Source organism: Onychostoma macrolepis, chromosome 08 (assembly GCF_012432095.1).
Source record: "Onychostoma macrolepis isolate SWU-2019 chromosome 08, ASM1243209v1, whole genome shotgun sequence".
Lineage (NCBI taxonomy): Eukaryota > Metazoa > Chordata > Actinopteri > Cypriniformes > Cyprinidae > Onychostoma > Onychostoma macrolepis.
Window position 1 is genome coordinate 28,764,446 of NC_081162.1, and position 19,740 is coordinate 28,784,185.

Consider the following 19,740-nt stretch of genomic DNA (forward strand, 5'->3'; position numbering starts at 1 on the left):
GATATCGTCGACTTGATCGCACAGATACTATTTAAACTGAACTGAGCTGGACGATAACATCACTGAACTCAATAACTGGAAATTGAGTGTTTAATCTTGTCATTTTACATTATTGACACACTATTTCCTATTCTGATATTGGAAAGTTGCTTTGACACAATCTGTATTGTTAAAAGCACTGTATAAATAAAGGTGACTTGACTTGAGTTCGAAGTCTTGATCTGAATCAAATGATTCGTGATACGTGATCTAATCGAGAGCTTTGAGCAGTCAATCATTTTGCTCTGTTTCACCCATCACTGCATGCTTTTTAAAACCAGTACAAGCCATGTCCAAATCGATAATTAATTGCTCTTTTGATCTGGTTTTTGCTAAAGAATCAGTTTCAGCTTAAATGACTCACTCAAATGATTCGTTTTGTCTGTTTCTCAGATTTTCACGTCTTCAGTCAAACTGTCAGCACTAATTCTGGTTTAGCTCGTTAGTTTTATGACATTAACTGAAATAAGCAAGAAAAGTATGATGTTTACAAAGAGAATATCCATATTTCCATTCCAAAGATAACATCCAACACAAACCTATGAACATATTCAGGTGAGGTGACCGGTTTACTGTTAACTAGTGAAACACTCCATTAATATGACGAGCTGCTGCTCAAAACACACGTTCGATGGAAACTTTGTGCTTTATGATGGAGTTTGTAGCTTAATATACTATATTTGAAGTAGTTTGAGCTGCAGTTCAATAGAAATCAGTTGAAAGCATCCAGTCTCTCTCATACCACTGAAGTAAACGTTGAGCTTATCAGCATATATTGTGATAAATATTTAAGAAAGAATCTTATTGTATTCGTCTGTGATAAAAAAGAGCAAATGTCACCCATTGATTCAGCAGTTGAACGCAAAAATAAATAAAAAAATGCAAAAAATTTACTGTACAAGTAAAATGACTTAAAATATTGTCTTGTTTTCTGTATAAAAAAAAATGTTGTTCATCTTTTGAATTAAGATTATTTTTCTTGCCCCATTGGTAGATATTTCTGCTTGTTTTAAGCAAAGACTAACAAAATTTTGATTATGTTTTTATAAAACAAGACTTAATATCTTAAATCATTTTACTTGTACAGTAAATGCATCCTGATTCAAGAATGTGTAGATATTTATACTAGAAAACAAGACAAAAACATCATTTTTGCAGTGTGGAGTTGAACACCAGACAAACGCTCAGTCACTGAAGCATCAGCAGCTCTGTTTTATTCTGGGAATGACTCTTTTAGATGAAGGCACGCAGACAGATGAACATCCACCTCCTCAGTAAATACAGTATGAGCGCATCTGTCAGAGGAGAAACTCCAGCGTCTCTCAAACTTCTGTCTGAAGCTCCTGAGGGACGCGTTTCTGCAGCGCCGCCGTTGAGCCGTGACAGGACGCTTCATGTAATGAGCTGCTATTTACAACAAATAAGGTGGATGGAGGAACACGGCGCCAAATGATGCCGCGGCTCTCCAGGGGCCGAGGCGCGGGGCCCGGGGCCCGAGATCAATGAAACAGGTTAAGGGAGCCATCGCAGGCCAATGAAGAACTGCCAGAGACGCCGGAGCGAACAGACAAAAGCACTGACATCAAACGCTGAAAAGGAGGCGGCGGGAAACACGCTTTAGTGATCGATATCTGATAAATATGAAGAGGCGGATCCTCACAAACATCCGGCTCATTTACTGCAGCTCGGGTTTCACGGTGAGAAAAACAAACAAACAAACAAACAAACAAACACATGTGATAGTCGTTCATTTCCTCATGAACCCTTTTTATATTTAACCCTTTGCTGCCGTTCGATCATTAGGGACTGGAAAGTCTGACTTTTTGATTTTTTCCCCCTTCAAACTTTTGTGGCACTTGTTGAGCACACATACAAAAAATGTTTTTTTTTTTTTTTTAAAGTCACATTTGTACTGTAAATGGCTGCTATAGGAATAGGAAATGAATGGGAAATTATATATATATATATATAATATGTATATATATATATATATATATATATATATATATGTATGTATATACACACATACACACACACACACATATATATATATATATATATATATATATATATATATATACATATACACACAAACATATATATATATATATATATATATACATAGATATATATATGTGTGTGTATATGTATATATATACGTGTGTGTGTATATACTTTATATATATATACTGTTGAGGTCAAAAGTTTACATCCCCCTTGCAGAATCTGCAAAATGTTAATAATTTTACCAAAATAAGAGGGATCACACCAAATGCATGTTATTGTTTATTTAGTACTGACCTAAATATGATATTTCAAACAAAAGATGTTTACATATAGTCCACAAGAGAAAATAACCGTTCAAAAGTCTACATCCCCTTTATTCTTAACACTGTGTTGTTAGCTGAATGATCCACAGCTGTGTTTTTGTTCAGTGATAGTTGTCCACGAGTCCCTTGTTTGTCCTGAACAGTTAAACTTCCTGCTGTTCTTCAGAAAAATCCCTCAGCTCCCACAAATTCTTTGGTTTTTAGCATTTTTCACCAGCCAGTGGATTTTTAAATACTTTTGCACTATTTAACTACTGCATTAATTAAACAAAATAGAATAAAATGTTTGTTTTTTAATAGAAGTATTAGAGGCAAATACTGTTTAATACTGTTAAATAACCTAATAATTCTTATTTAAATATAATTAAAATTATAGTACATTAATTTGTGAAAATGATAATTAGTCTTCATTCTGTTTAATATCTTCGATTCCCGTCAGCACAGCGGGAGGCAGAAAACACATTCCTTTATGACTTTATTACAATATCCAAATATTTGATCTGGAGGAACAGCTGTGCTTTTCTCTCCGAGCGGCTCATTACACACAGTCCATCATCTGGACATATCGCTCGTGTTCAGGATGAATATGAAAGTGTCATCAAATGAATGTGTGAACTGATGATGATTGCACTGATTTGATGGTGAATTACATCAGAATCATGTTGTTTGAGTAATGATGGTCCCTGTACTGTACCATATTAAATAAAGTGGAAAGTTCAATAAAAAGTCACCAAGCATCACTGAGGTTAAACGTGCATCAGGAAGCAGAAACAGTATATCGTCGTTAGCCGTCTCTTTATGAACTCTTTCTGTGAGTGGGACACCTGACAGCGGGTCAAAGGTCATGGCAAGACGGAAAGCACAGGTCAGATTTACTTTCACAACATCAGAATTAAAATAGACTTTGAAATGTAATTAATTTGACACAAATCAAAGCTGATGATTCTCACATGGACGAGTTTGATCTGGTTCTGCTTCTCTACAGCGCAAACATCATCATCATTATTAATTCACACATCAGATTCATGAATATACTGACAGACTGTAATCTGACTGATGCGATTAACCCAGACATTTTTTTCTAAAAAATGCTTTGCAAATGCTTGAAGACCCTCAAGATACACACCGTTAATTTTTTTTCAGACCCCCAATTACTTCCATTAGGTGTTAAAAAACCTTTTGTAAAATTATCTATGAATTTATATTAGTGTTAATACACTCTTGTAAAATATTTTTCATCTTTACCCCATATCCCACACTCTTTTGGACTGAATTTGGCTGATTAACATGAATATTTATGTCTATAGATGAACCACTGCAACATGAAAAATTGATCACTTTTTCATCTGAAAGTGAAAGTTCATGCAAGTAAAATTAATTTATTTTGTTTGAAAACTTTTCAGAGTAATATTTAGAAATAAATATGTAGGTTTCATAAATTTGGACTGTTTTTGAGCAATTATGAGTCATGACTCAATTAAATTCCATTCCATTCATGGGGTTAACACTGATAATTTCCAGATTATATGTTCTTATAAATTTCATACAATTGCATATTCAAATAAAATTTCTCATCAATATTGAAAAAAAAAATATATATATATTTTTGCATCATAGTGTTTTGGTGTGGTTTATGTATAATTTGAAATAAGGAATTTCTTCCATTTTTTAATTGATTAAACAGCGGCGCACTCTTAAAAGCTTCTTCACAGCGATGCCACAGAAGAACCATTTTTGGTTCCACAAAGAACCATTCAGTCAAAGAATCATCTCTTTCTTACCTTTCTATAATCTGAAGAACCTTCTTTCGCCACAAACAACCTTCAAAGGTTCTTCAGATGTTAAAGGTTCTTCTATGGCATCGTGAAGCACTTTTATATTTAAAAGTGTATAAAAAGAGTAATAACAGTAAGATTCAAATCTGATTTTGTTTTCACATTCACTCATTAATCTGAAGTTGCTGATCAGATATAATTTGTTTTTAGTTCCAAACAGAAACAGAATGCAAAAATATTATCCAGATTTTGCCTGCGTGTGGATGTTGTTTGATGGAGCAGGAACAGAAGCGGCACAATTAAAGGTTGATTACATTATTATCCCTCATCTGTGTCACGGCATCAATTAATGCGCTTGACGGCTGAGAAATTGTCACCGTTCTGGCAGAAACCTTTTCCCATCGTTCAGCAGAGAAAGTTTCCCGCAGCTGTTTTCCGGCGGCATTAACCGCTGTCATCCAGAAACAACAGCAGCCCAGCGGTGTCAATTATATTTGATTGACTGAGTAAAGCAGCACACAAATAAGCCCAAACAATGGACACAAAAATCTATAGACGACTCTCCTCCTGTCAAATCAAGCGCTCGTCTGCTCCATTTTCATGCTGCACAACAGCCTTAAACACGCCGTCTGTCTCTCTCTCTCTCTCTCTCTCTCTCTCTGTGTGCGTCTGTCTCTCTCTCATCCGGCTCCAATTAAAGCTGCTGTTTCAGAGCCGAGCGCTGCTTCTGCCGTCCTGCAAACGAGCTCTAATTCATCAGCTCAGCGTCACACATCTGCACATATCGGCTCCTGGAATGAAATATTCTCCTTTCACGAGCATTAAACTCGGTTCAGAGTTCATTTCTCCAGGGAAACTCGCTCACGTTCAGATCTGAGCAAATATCCCTCGTTCTCGTGCTTCACTCCTCTTTTGAATAAAAGCATCTGCTAGATGCATTAATGTAAAATGCGCACTAATGCACGACGAACGTGTGTGTGAATAGGGTTTCTGCTTCATGCAAACTTAGTGTACTTAGCGTTTCTGTCTTGTTTTCTAGTATAAATATCTAAGCATTCTTGAATCAAGATGTATTTACTGTACAAGTGAAATGATTTAAGATATTAAGTCTTGTTTGCTAAAAAAAAAAAAATCATCAAAATGTTGTCAGTTTTTGCTTAAAACAAGAAATCTACTTAACTCAAAGTGAAAACAAGTTTTCATTCCCCACTGGGAGATATTTGTTACTTCATTTTGTTCAAATCCTCATTGTGCATCTTCAGTAAATGTTTTTTTTTTCATTAAAGGATGTTTAGATATTTGTGCTGGAAAACAAACAATGCCAATTTTTGGCAATGCATGCAATATTTAATGCCATAACTGGAGACGTTCTGCTCTGATTTAAGACCTTTTTAAGGCCTTAATTTGTGGAAGGATGAATTTTTCAGACCTGCAGAAACACTTGAATATTTTCTTGATTCGTTAATTAAACGTTTCTTCCCTCGTTTGATAATTAGCTCAGTTGAAAACTTTTTTTTTTCTGAGAAATGGATCAAAATTAAGTGAGTTTATGGTTAAAAAAGAAGAAATATCTGCCAGTGGAGTCAGAAAAATGTACTTAATTCAAAGGGAAAACAGGTTTTATTGCCCCACTGACAGATATTTGTCAAAACAAGACTTCAAATCGTCATTTTGCATCTCCAGTAAATGCATCTTGATTTAAGGATGTTTAGATATTTGTGCTGGAAAACAAAGAGATAAATTTTCTGACAATGCATGCAACATTTAATGCCATAAGTTTATGAATTTAAAACTTTCTGCTCTGATTTAAGACCTTGAATTTTTCAGACCTGCAGAAACAATGTCGAATATTTTCTTGATTCATTAATTCAGCGTTTCTTTCCTCGTTTGACAATAAGCTCAGTTGAAAACGTCTTTATTTTAATCGCCAAATGTCGTTACAATGATTCCAATAATATAGTGTTTCTTGCATTCAAACATAATAGTTAAATTATAAATCCATACTTTAACTCAAAACAATACAGATTACATATAAACGTATTAGAGTTATGAAATGAATCAGAAACTGAAGGTGCAGCGGTGGATCCTTCGAGAGTTCTGTGCACCGACTCATTTAATAAAGAACACGATTCGTTCGTTCGCTGTACGGCTCTGCTTGCTTTTGATTATTGAGTCTGTACAAAATCACAGTATTGCAAAATTACTATTTCAAAATGCACATGTAAGGAAGTGTGTTCTTATGTATACAGTAGTGCGGTCAAACGATTAATTGCATCCAAAATAAAGGTTTTTGTTTATATAATATATGAGTGTGTACTGTGTATATTTATTATGTATATATAAATACAGACACATGCATGTATATGATTAAGAAAAATGTTATGTTTATATATTAAATATATTTATATATAAAATACAAGAATATGAATATATATATGTATAAACATGAAAATATTTTCGAAATATATACTGTATGTGTGTATTTATACATAATAAATATACACAGTACACATACATATATAATGTAAACAAAAACTTTTATTTTGGATGCGATTAATCATTTGACTGCACTAATACACTGCAAAAAATGATTTTCTTAGTATTTTTGTCTGTAAATATCTAAACATTCTTGAATCAAGATGCATTTACTTGACAAGTAAATTAATTTAAGATATTAAGTCTTGTTTTCTAAAAAAAAAAAAAAAATCAAAATTTTGTTCGTTTTTGTTAAAACAAGTAAAAATATCTGCTAATGGGGTAAGAACAATTATCTTAATTCAAAGGCTAAACAAAATTATTGGCAGATATTTTTAGTTGCTTTAACAAAAACGAACAAAATTTTGATTTTTTTTTTTTTTTTAGAAAACAAGACTTAATATCTTAAATCATTTTACTTGTACAGTAAATGCATCTTGATTCAAGAGCGTTTAGAAAACAATACAAAAAAACTAAGTAAAATCATTTTTTGCAGTGTGTAAAAGATTGCTGTCGTGAAGCACCTGGTTTCTAGAGTCTGGTTTGAATCAGTTTCTTGTCGTGTAACATCAGGCCGTTTTAAACAGCGCTCGTCTTGCTTTTGCTCTTGGACTCGCTCTTCTTGCCGGACGCTCCGCTGTGTTTGGCGGCGCTCTGAGCGTTGTTGTTGTTGCTGTTCTGGTTTCCGCTCAGGGTTTCCATGATGGAGCGAAACGTCCCAAACGCTCGCTTGCTGGACTCCGGCTTGTCTTTTCCGGACGGGACTTTGGCGTCCGGCGCTGGTCCGTCTTTCCGCGGCGGCTCGTCAAACGTGACCCTCAGTTTGAGGTTCTGCGAGGTTTTTCTGCGAGAGGACGGAGACTTGAGGGCGCTTTTGGGACTGGTGGTGAGCTTCTGGCTGTCGGGAAGCTCTTCGGGTTTGGTTTCTGGGTCGCTGTGGTCTGACGACGGAGACGGGTTGCAAACGTCCAGGGATTTGGAAGTTCTGTGTGTTAAAGAGAACTTGTGCTTGTTTTCGTCGGGTTCTGCGATGGACAGCTGCGTGGGCCGCTCGGGTCGGGGCGGTTTGGACTCTTCTGCGTCTGATTCGCTGAGCGAACGCTGCATGATCTGCTTGAGACGCGCCAGCTTGAGTTCCCGCCTCTCGCCCGGCCCGAGCCGTCTCATTGGTCCGGCTCCAGGCCCCACCTCCCCAGCCGGATCTTTTCCCAGCAGCTTGCGCTGGACAGCATCTGAGTCCATGTGTCTCTGCTTCAGCGTCCACTGACCGTTATCAGGAGCCGCTTCGGCCGTCAGCATCATCTCTGGCCACGACTCAACGTGAGAGCTGAGGAGACGAGAGACGTCTGTGAGACAAACACATCCTGCGCCTGCGGAAACAGCTTCCCTAACACACTGCAAACAATCATTCTCTTAATTAGTGTTTGTGTCTTGTTTTCTAGACATTCTTGAATCAAGATGCATTTACTGTAAAAGTGAAATGATTTAAGATATTACATCTTGTTTTCTAAAAAAAAAACGAATCGAAATTTTGTTAGTTTTTGCTTAAAACAAGAACAAATCTCTGCTGATGGGGCGAGAAAAAATTTCGTTTTGCCTTTGAATTAAGATTATTTTTCTTGCCCCATCAGCAGATATTTCTGCTTGTTTTAAGCAAAAACTAACAAAATTTCGATTTTTAAAAAAAAATTTTTTTTTTGAAAACAAGACTTAATATCTTAACTCATTTCACTTGTACAGTAAATGCATCTTGATTCAAGAATGTTTAGATATTTATTCTAGAAAACAAGACAGAAATACTAAATAAGAGAATCATTTTTGCAGTGTCCATTGTAATCTTTCTGGACTTTTAGTGGTTTAACTCATTTTTTATAATGAAATGATATCTAATCAATTGAATTCACAATAGTTTAACAATTTAATAATTTATTCAAATTTTAACAATAACAGTAACTTATAAAATGTGTTTTATTTTTCCCAAAATCCACATCTTCCACTGTCATTTTTCTAGACTTTTAGTGGTTTAATTAAATTTCAGTAACTGAAATAATGTCTAATTAATTGAACTCATAAAGGTTTAACATTTTAATTATTTACAATAATAGAGCTGTAAAAGTTATGCTTTACTTTTCCCTAATTCTGCGTTTTCTGTTGTAATATTTCTGGACTTTTTGTGGTTTGATTAAATTTTTATTTGAAAAGAATGTCAAATCAATTGAATTCATAAAAATATCAATTTAACAATTTGTTAATATTTTAACAATAATGGTGCTGTAAGAAATGTGCTTTTCTCCCCTAATTCTGTTTTAGATTTTTTTGGATTCCATTTTAACGGTTTAATTAAATTTAAATAATGAAAAAGGACATCAAATCCACCAAATTCATAAAAGTTCTTAACAATTCATTAATATTTTAACAATAATAGTGCCCTTTGAAATGTGTTTTATTTATAAATTTTTTCTGGATTATGTTTTAATGAAATTTCCATCAAAAAGGACGTGTAATCAATTGAATTCATAAAGCTTTTAAAATGTATTTACATTTCTTTTAATTTATTAATATTTTAACAATAATAGCGCCCTATGAAATGGGTTTTATTTTTATAATGTTTTTTTCTGGATTTAATATAAACTTATCAATAACGATGGTAAACAAAAAAAGCATAAAACCACAACAATTTAATTAATCTTGTAAAATGTAATCAAATGAAATTGAAAGAACTCGTTTAATTTTTTTGGCAAACTGTTTAAATTAAAACATGATCAAAAAATTGTTAAACATTAATATTATTATTGTAATTACTACTTTAAGTTCATTCTATCTTTCTGTTAATTTCTTCAATTTAAACTAAACTTTTATTTAGTTTGGTTCTTACAAAGGCTTTTGAGTTTCTGTTTGTTTTAATAAATTTTATTATTATTATTATTATTACTACTATACACATTTTTGCTGTTACTAAGTACATTCTTCTGTGCAATAGTAATATATTTCTGTCATAATTTCTTCAAGTTAAACCAAACTTTTATTTTGGCGTGTTGTTGTGAAGATCTTTGAGTTTCTGTGTGTATCTGACCACAGTTTTCTTCAATGAAAGGGTGGAGCAAAAATGCCCTGCTTCTGTCTGTCAGACATTAATCAGAGATATGAGTAATATAATATCAGACCTGGGGACGGCGGTCTGCCGTTGAGCTCGTGTGTCTGCAGCAGCAGATGAAGCTGGTTCTGAAGAGCGACTCGCGCCGTCGTTTGTCTGTCAAAGTCAGAAACACACACAAGCTCAGGTCACTCAGCGCTCATGTTCGTGAAACACATCAATCATTCATGTATTTCATGTATTTATTAAGCACTGATAAACACAACAGCAGCACTGCAAAAAATGATTCTCTTACTTAGTGTTTTTGTCTTGTTTTCTAGTATAAATATCTAAACATTATTGAATCAAGATGCATTTACTTGACAAGTAAAAAATCAACATTTTGTTAAAACAAGCAAAAATATCTGCCAATGGGGTGATAATAATCTTAATTCAAAGGCTAAACAAGATTATTTTTCTTACCCCATTGGCAGATATTTTCTGAGAATCATTTTTTGCAGTATAGGGAGGTTTCTAAGAGGACTCCCAAATTTTTCACAGTTGGTTTAATGAAGGAGTTCAAGTATCTCAGATGACGGTTTGCATTAGCCTTATTCACCCGAGGCACAAATACAATAACTACTGTTTTACTAGATCTAACGTCCTCTAGACATGCATCCAATATGTGTCCCTGCAGCACAGAAGCAGTCATAAGCAGCACAGCTATATTTGTAGCAATAGCCAACAATACATTGTATGGGTCAAAATTATACATTTCTCTTTTATGCCAAAAATCATTAGGATATTAAGATCATGTTCCATGAAGATGTAAATTTCCTACCGTAAATATATCAAAACTTCATTTTTGATTAGTAATATGCATTGCTAAGAACTTCATTTGAACAACTTTAAAGGTGATTTTCTCAATATTTAGATTTTTTTGCTCCCTCAGATTCCAGATTTACAAATAGTTGTATCTCAGACAAATATTGTCCAACAAACCATACATCAATGGAAAGATTATTTATTCAGCTTTTAGATGATGTATAAATCTCAATTTCCTAAAGTTCACCCTTATGACTGGTTTTGTGCTCCAGGGTCTCGTATCTAAAGTGCTCTAGACATCAGCTGAATGAAGGCTCTTACTCGTGCAGCTGTTTGGTCAGTTTGACCACCTGCGAGGCCAGAGACATGCAGGTCTCCACCACCACCAGATACCTGGAGCAGGTGCTGTGACCCTGCCGCTCGGCACTCTGGGACGGACGCTCGCCCTGCTGGTTCTGCACCGTCACGTTCGAGCCGTACTCCACCAGAGTCTGCCCACAGAGACATGATTACACACGTTCACTTCTACAGTCTGAGCACGCTAAATTTCTGCAGATAACATTTTTTAACACGAATGTGAAAATATAAAACCTGCTCCACCTTCCTGCTGCTTTAAGTTGCACTCACCTCTACTGTTCTTTTGTGAATTTCTGCGGCCAAAATTTGCCATTTCAATAGAAATTCTGAAAATTCACAAGATTGGTATTTTTGCACAAAGCGAAAGATTTCACAACGAGTTCAAGTTGGTGGCATGAACTTGTCACATTAACCAGCAGAAAGATGCTTTTTTTGAATGTGACTTCTGTGTGAACGGTCTATTGACATTTTATGCATGCAAATGTGACTGCAATTTTAAAGTTTATGTTCTTTCAATTCAAATGTGCACAAATAGAAGTGAATGGATTGAAAAGTGTAGCGTGACGGACCCCTGATGTATAACACGATCATCAGAACAACACTGACTGTGTTTACTGAACTAAGCTGAAAACACCAGCATGAGCTCATTAACATACCACCCCCTCATTTACATATCAGCACCTACTTAAATATGCAGCATCGTGAGCCAATCATGTCAGAGCTCATTAACATACAGGACTTGAATTACAATCAGTGAATTTAAAGGTTCTGTCAGCACTGGGTCTCATTCACTAAGAATTATGTGAATGATTAATTTTTAATAATTAAAATAACTTTTCACACAAATGTGAGTATAAATCACAACACGTGCATTTGTTTATAACTTCATAATTCGAATTAAAAATGAGTGACCAAGGTCAGTTATATTATATAATTATATCAAAAAATTTTATGTTTTTTTTTAAAAGAAGTTTCTTCTGCTCACCAAGTCTGCATTTATTTGATCAAAATTACAGAAAAACAGTAATATTGTGAAATATTATTACCATTTAAAATTATGATTTTCTATTTTAATTATACTTTCAAATATAACTTATTACTGTGATCAAAGCTGAATTTTATATTAATTCTGCATATGAATTGTAATATGCTGATGTATTATCAATGTTGGAAACATTTGTGATACTTATTTTATTTTTTTAAACCTGTGACCCTTTTTTTAGGATTCTTTGATGAATAAAAAGTTAAGAGCAGCATTTATTTAAAATAGAAATATTTTCTAACAATATACACTACCGTTTGGGGTCAGTAGTTTTTTTCTTTCTTTCTTTTTTGAAAGAAATTAATACTTTTATTCGTTGAGGATGCATTAAATGGATTAAAAGAAACAGTAAAGTTACAAAAATGCTTTCTATTCTAAGATTTCTGTTTCAAATAAATGCTGTTCTTCTGAACTTTCTATTCATCTGCGAATCCTAAAAAATTAAATGTATCACGGTTTCCACAAAAATATTGCGCAGCACGACTGTTTTCAACATTGATAATAATCAGAGATGTTTGTTGAGCAGCAAATCAGCATATTAGAATGATTTCTGAAGATGACACTGAAGACTGCAGTAATGATGCTGAAAATACAGCTGCGCATCACAGAAATAAATTACAGTTTAACACATATTCACATAGAAAACAGCTGCTTTAAATTCTAATAATATTTCACAATTTTTACTGTATTTCTGATCAAATAAATGCAGCCTTGGTGAACAGAAGAGAAAAATCTTACTGATCACAAACTTTTTGGCAGCGTATTTTGTGTGTGATTTTTTATAAGTGTAGTTATTCTGCTTTTAGAAAAAACAAAACAAAGGAACAACTGAAATCACACGAACACCAAAACATTTTTAGCAAGAAACTTGATGTGTGTGTGGTGTGGTCAGTGAATGAGAGCCAGTGTTTTTCTTTCTGTCTGCGAGCGAACAGAACAGCCCTGCGACAGGAAATGGGAGGAGAGCTGCTTCCTGTCTCTCTCTCAGACGGAGCGGCACCTGAACGCAGCTGAGATGTCCGAACTGAGCCGCCACATGCACCGCCGTGTTCCCGTTCTGATCCGCCTCGTCCAGAGAGATGGCCTGCTCCTGCATGAACTGCAACAGCCACAGCAGCACACGCTCCTGTAACACACACGAGCGGCGGTCAGTGATTGGGGATCATCTGTGTGTGTGTGTGTGTGTGTGTGTGTGTGTGTGTGTGTGTGTGTGAGTGTGTCGTAGGGGTGTGCGATATTGACAAAAACTAATATCTCAATATTTTCTGGGATTTTATCGATAACGATAATTAGAGGATATTTTGCTGAGTGTGTTATTGTGCTGGTGGTCAGTTCACACTGATAGAAATTAAGCCCCGTTCACACCGAGAAAGATAACTATAAAGATAATGATATTAGCGTCCACACCAGCGGACGATATCGTCTGTTATTCTAAGCGCACGCGCGTCTGCCAGCTCGTTATAGCAGGACTGATTCTGATTGGCTGTCAATGTTTGTATCGTTCATCAGCTGGGAAAAAAATGTTCTGAAAGTGAGTCCAATGATATCGTTTCTCTGTGCCTTTATCGTTATAGTTATTGTGTGGACTCTGCTATTCTTTAACACTGAGAACGATTTTTAGAACTGTATCTTTATAGTTACTGTGCTTGGTGTGAACGGGCCTTTAATCTTTTCCAATAAGTTTATAAAGCCATTTTTTCTAAAAGTGTCTATTATCTTTTGAGTCAAAATCCTTACATTTAATCAGTGAATTACAATAATAAGACAATTTGGACTGTTACCAAGCAAATTAAATCAGTATCAACAAAATTCATCTTCACAATGCAGAGGAAACACAGAAGCTGCGTCTGAAGAGGTGTTTAGATGTGTTTACACACTGTTTACTGCAGGACATGAATGCATTTAACCTGCAGTTACAAATGCATAAATAATCTTTTGATATATTAATCATAAAATATAGAATACCAATATTTGAAATTATGTAAACAATAAAAGATACTTTAAATGCGAAATTAAAACTGCCAGCAGGTGGCAGCAAGTCACTGTTAATAAGTGAGTCATTGCGATTGAACCGAATCATTTAAACGATTGATTCATTCAGGAACGAATCACCGTCATGTTGCTCAGAGACGCAAAACAGTGCTGTGGCTGTGTTTGGAATTATTTTTATTGTGGAAATGAGCAAAATCAAGAAATATGGTGTCTAAAACATAAGTCTCTTAATTAACTTCTTGTTCACTGAACTGATGTAAATCATGTTAATTTTTGGATAAAAACAGCACTCTTCGTGTGAAATTGATTAATTATATGAAGTAGTAATTAATGCCCCCATGTCTCGAATTTGTGCTCATTCTAAATGTATTTTAATAGACTGAATCATGCACTAGTCTAGACTTCATCACGTAATGTAAGCGTGCGCTCTGTAGGGGTGTTTTGAATGGTTTTTGCAAACTATCTAATAATGTCAAATCACACATCGTTAAAACAACAATTAAGATATTAATCGCAGACGAGATAGCACACCTCTAGTGTGTTGCTCACCTGTCCATGTCTCGCGGCGTAGTGGATGAGGCTGGGATGCTCACGAGTGCAGCTGAGCTCAGCGATGGCTTCGGTTTCACTCACCATCCAGCGCACACACTCCAGATGACCGTTCTGCACGCGCACACACACACACACACACACACACACACACACACACGCGCACACACGCGCGCACACGCGCGCGCACACACGCACACGCACACGCGCACACACACGCGCACACACACGCGCACACACACGCACACGCACACGCACGCACACACACACACACGCACACGCACACACACGCACACACACACACACACACACACACACACACACTTGTATTTACTGACACTATTGACACTATTTACTTTAAGTGACTCTGAGATGTTAAGTTAATATTTCTATAATTTAAGGACACATTTGCATGTTCACGATTCTTTGATCTCAGTTAATGGTTACAAGACTTGTAGCCAAACAAATAAAGTATTTCATCTTTTTTATTTTTATTATGACATGAATTTTTAAATCACATGACATTCAGGTGAACTAACAAAATATTTCATCTTTTTTAATAAGTGTTTTATTTTGATTGTTTTTATTTTAATTTAACTTTTTTATTATTTCATTAATTTTTAGTCACGTGAACAAATAAAATATTTATATGAATTAATGTTTTTTTATTTAGCCATTTATATTGATTGTCTTTTATTTTACAATGAAGTATTTGAAATATTATTTTGTTAGATACTGTAACGTGAACTGCAATGTAATAATAAAAGTATTGTTTTTATATTATTTTTTTAACTAGAAAAAATGAAGACAGAAATATATTACATAACATTAAAATAAATGTCTGATAATTATATTAATAACTGTATTTTACACTACAAGTTACAATACAGAGGTCTTCATTTCTTCACTTTCACGTTGAACCATCAAGATTTTATTTTATTTTATTTATTTATTTATTTTTAAACTGCAGTAAGACCTTTCAGTCTGTGTTTAATTGACAACAGGTTTATAAACACTTTTTTTTACAAATCTGGTTTCTGCTGAAAACTTATGTATACAAAAATGTTGGAAATTATGCAAATATGAAAATAAAAACCAAGTTTTTTGGAGTAAACCATATTGTGCTTTCAACTTTATTTTGATTAATTGTGCATCCCTATTTATTTATTTTAATAAGCACTTTGCACTTTGTGTACTTTCGTATTATTAAACTTTTGCGCAATGAAAGATTATTAATAGCCTTTCTTCCTCATCTATCATATGTTGCTTCCTCATTACTGTGCTATACATTTAAAAGAAATGTCTTTTAATTTATATTATATATTTACATATAAATATATTAGGCTACTTGTTTTTTATGAATGTATTTTACAAAGAGCAATGTGCAACATTTTACCAGATTTAGTCCTACACTTATTCTTGTTTATTTGTTCCCCACTAAATGTTTTTTCCGCTAAAACTTTAGATTTTATTAAATTGTGCACTCATGATTTTTCTAGAGTAACTTTTCACTCCAAAAAAAAAAAAAGATTCTCTTGCTTAGTGTTTGTGTCTTGTTTTCTAGTATAAACACCTAAACATTCTTGAATCAAGATGCATTTACTGTACAAGTAAAATGACTTCAGATTTTATGTCTTGTTTTCTGAGTGTGTCGTACCCTGACGGCGAGGCCGGCGGGCGTCAGCTGCTGTGTGTTGCGTTCATTAAGACAGTCCTCGCCCATTAACGAGGTGAGGTGCTGCAGGCATTCGGCGTGACCCTGAGCCGCAGCCACATGCAGCAGGTTGTTCCCGTCCTCGTCTCGGATGCGCTCCAGGTTCTCCGCCGCGAAGTGAGGCTGCAGACACACAATGATGAGACGGAGAATCAAAATGTTCTTAATATTTACACATATGTGTCCCTGCAGCACAGAAGCAGTCATAAGCAGCACAGCTATATTTGTAGCAATAGCCAACAATACATTGTATGGGTCAAAATTATACATTTCTCTTTTATGCCAAAAATCATTAGAATATTAAGATCATGTTCCATGAAGATATTTTGTAAATTTCCTACCGTAAATATATCAAAACTTCATTTTTGATTAGTAATATGCATTGCTAAGAACTTCATTTGAACAACTTTAAAGGAGATTTTCTCAATATTTAGATTTTTTTGCACCCTCAGATTCCAGATTTTCAAATAGTTGTATCTCAGACAAATATTGTCCAACAAACCATACATCAATGGAAAGATTATTTATTCAGCTTTCAGGTGATGCATAAATGTCAATTTCACAAAATTGACTGGTTTTGTGGAGCTTTGCGAAATGACCGAATGTAAATATGTAACTTTTTCTTTTTCAGAAACATCAGTGTAATACATTTTTGTTCAATAATATTTTTTCTTTTTCATTTTGTATTTTGAGAAGATTTTACGTTACCAATGAATATTTATGCAATAATTATGAACCATTTTTTCCCATTAAATTTTTCTAATTATTATTTTTTTTTTAAATTTATAATTAATGCAGTATTTCAGACTAAAACAGAAACTAGCTTTTTTCTGCATTATGGTTGTTTTGTAGATTGCGTTAAACTAGTAGTAGGTTAAAGATGAAGGGATGATCAAGCTCACTCGCGTGAGCTACGGTGTAATGAAGCCAGCCAATCACAGCAGTGGGCGTTTACGGCCGTTTCTGCCCAAGGACACGCCCCTTCAAACAGAGTGTTTCTCACAGAGAGTGAAAATGAGGATGGAAAATTTTTATAAATATCAGAGCAAAACGGCACGCTTTCTAAACTAACCTCAAGAAAATCATATCAAAATCTGAACCTGAGTTAATGACGGAGGAGATGCTCTCACCAGCAGTGAGATCTGTCCTTCTCTCACGATGTTCAGGATGTTCTGCGTCTTCTTGCTTTCCTCGTCCGCTTCTCCAAACGTTCTCCAGGGCTTGTCCTGCCTCGGAGGAGGAGGGAAGGCGCTCGGGCCGCCATCGGCTTTGTCGGACAGAAGAGCGTCCGGCTCTGATCCGTGAGCGCTCTGAGCCCGGAGACAGTCCTGATCCGCCGGCTTGGGCTTCCTGAGGTCGGGCCAGCTGACCGGCGAGAGAAGGCTCTCTTTAGCGGCGGCGGCGCTCCTCTTCTCGGACTTGATGTAGGGCACGTCCAGGATCTCGTCCATGTCCAGGTCGTAGTGCTCCAGCTCTCCGAACAGCGGCAGGCCTCTGCTCTTGCCGGCCTCGGCGCTCTTGCCCTCGGTCTCCGGGTCCGACTCCTGCGGCTGGTGTTTGAGCGGAGACACGCGCTTGACCGGACGGAACTTGCTGTAGACGTCTGCGATGCCGGTGGGCTTGATTCCCGCTCCGCCGGACGCTGCGCTGCGAGCCCAGTTGATGGACGGAGCTAAAACACACCAGAGCCAACCGTCGTGAACATCTTAAACACTGAGGGCAAGATACGAATCTGACCGTCTGCATTTACAAGTCCGGTTTATTTCTACAGTGCCTTTTTACAGCACAGACCGTTTCTACACTAATAAATTCAATCATTTATAAATTAAAACAAACAACCAAAATAAAACACTGACTAAAATTGAATTTTACAAGCTATTTAAAAGCAAAATATCAGGAAATATCAGAATCAATGATTCTATAAATGCATACTTATAATATAATTATATACTTACAATTTAATATCCACTTTAAGCTGTTTAACTAGAGCAGTGTTTCCCAAAAGAGTTTCATAAGTTGATGAAAAGCTAATAATTCAGTCATAAAAATTAAAAGCTGTAATTAAATTTTTTTTAAAGTACAATAAAAACCCAAACAAAACACTTACACAAAATTAAATAAAAAGCACAATTTAAATATGTTTAAAAGAAAAAAACACTAAAATAGTACAAAATAAAAACAGATCGTTTCAAAGCAGCTTCACGTTAATAAACAAGAACAGAATCAATGATGCAAACTTCATTAAATATGACACAAATACTCCACAGGAGACAAAGAATCATTATTCAGATCAATTCAGTTCAATAACAGCATTAATGCTGCAAAATTCATCAATTATAAAACAAATTTAATTATATTTTTAAATCAAAATTAGTTTTTAATCAATAAAGCAGTTCTACAGAAGACAATAGTGTCATAACTCAGTTTAATGTTGATTCAATAGAGTTGAAAATTTCAACAGTTATTACAAATTTGATTCTTAATTCAGATTGAGTTGTAAAGCAGCTCTCCAGGAGTCAATACTGTAGTTATTCACACACAGGCTTCCTACAGATTTCCATTTCAAAATTCCATACTTTTCCAGACTCAAATTTCCAAAGCTCTCAGTAGATTTTCAGACCATATTTAACATAAACGGAGCATTATTTGGTATATAGTACAGTCATCTGTAAATATTTTTATTTTCCCAGGGTTTTTTTTTTCATTGATTTTCTCTAAGTGACATTAACATACAAAGCCCCTAAAATAATAATAAAAAAAAAACAGTCTTTTACATGCACACAAGAACCTTTTTATTGCATGCTCACACATTTCCTTTGTGCATCACTGCCATCGTACTAAGAATAAAACGAGAGCACGGATGCACATGAATTAATAGAATTCTACTTGCTCAAAATTGATCTTTTCTTATGGTAGTACCTCTAATACTCCGTGGCGGCACCAAAACCATGACACAAAATGGGCTGATGGCATAAAATTTGCCAAGTTCAAGGGTTTATAAAAAAGACTGGTACTGTAAAAAAAAAAAAAAAAGTGTTTAAAATTTGACTTTTGTGAATTTCAAGGTCTTCGGCCTCTTTAACGCATACTCTGTGGAGGCCAAGACACCTCAGGGCTAAAGGGGCTGATGGCACAATACATGGCTCTGTGTGCATCGTCCTATATTATAAGTTTAATGATTTCTCGTGCGCACATAAAAGTCTGTGTACATTTTATTTTTGCAAAAATGCTTAAGGCTATGTTATATGGTGCTAAGAATACTGTGAGAAGAAACCTTCTTATAGCCTGCATTTTGCATAATGAAAAACTGCACCTTGAATTAATTCAGTCGTACTTTGACTTTGACGTCTTGTACAATACATTTATTTTCATTAAATTTTTAATTTTCTATTATATATTAAAAAAAACTAAATGGTGGCAAAAGTCTGAAAGGACAAATATTTTCCATACTCTGATTTTTTTTTTCCATACTTTTCCAGACCTGCACAGACTGAATGGATCTGATTAACACATCGTGAATGAAGCTGGTACCTTGTCTCTCGTCGTTCGCTCCATCGTGTCTCCGGCAC

At 35.1% G+C, this 19,740-nt stretch overlaps 1 protein-coding gene across 1 annotated transcript in view; it reads right to left on the reverse strand.

Annotated features, from left to right (window-relative positions):
* Positions 1–7,024: 7,024 nt before the first annotated feature.
* sncaip (synuclein, alpha interacting protein) overlaps positions 7,025–19,740 on the reverse strand; it is a 14,980-nt gene continuing 2,264 nt past the window's right edge. The window contains exons 3-10 of the mRNA XM_058784636.1: positions 19,703–19,740; positions 17,302–17,843; positions 16,115–16,294; positions 14,458–14,571; positions 12,917–13,042; positions 10,839–11,008; positions 9,786–9,869; positions 7,025–7,949 (exon numbers count right to left, since the gene is read on the reverse strand). The exon at positions 19,703–19,740 is cut by the window's right edge and continues 26 nt beyond it. Of these exons, the coding sequence (XP_058640619.1) occupies positions 7,199–7,949; positions 9,786–9,869; positions 10,839–11,008; positions 12,917–13,042; positions 14,458–14,571; positions 16,115–16,294; positions 17,302–17,843; positions 19,703–19,740 (2,005 nt within the window). The 3' untranslated portion in view covers positions 7,025–7,198. The remainder of the gene's footprint in view (positions 7,950–9,785; positions 9,870–10,838; positions 11,009–12,916; positions 13,043–14,457; positions 14,572–16,114; positions 16,295–17,301; positions 17,844–19,702) is intronic.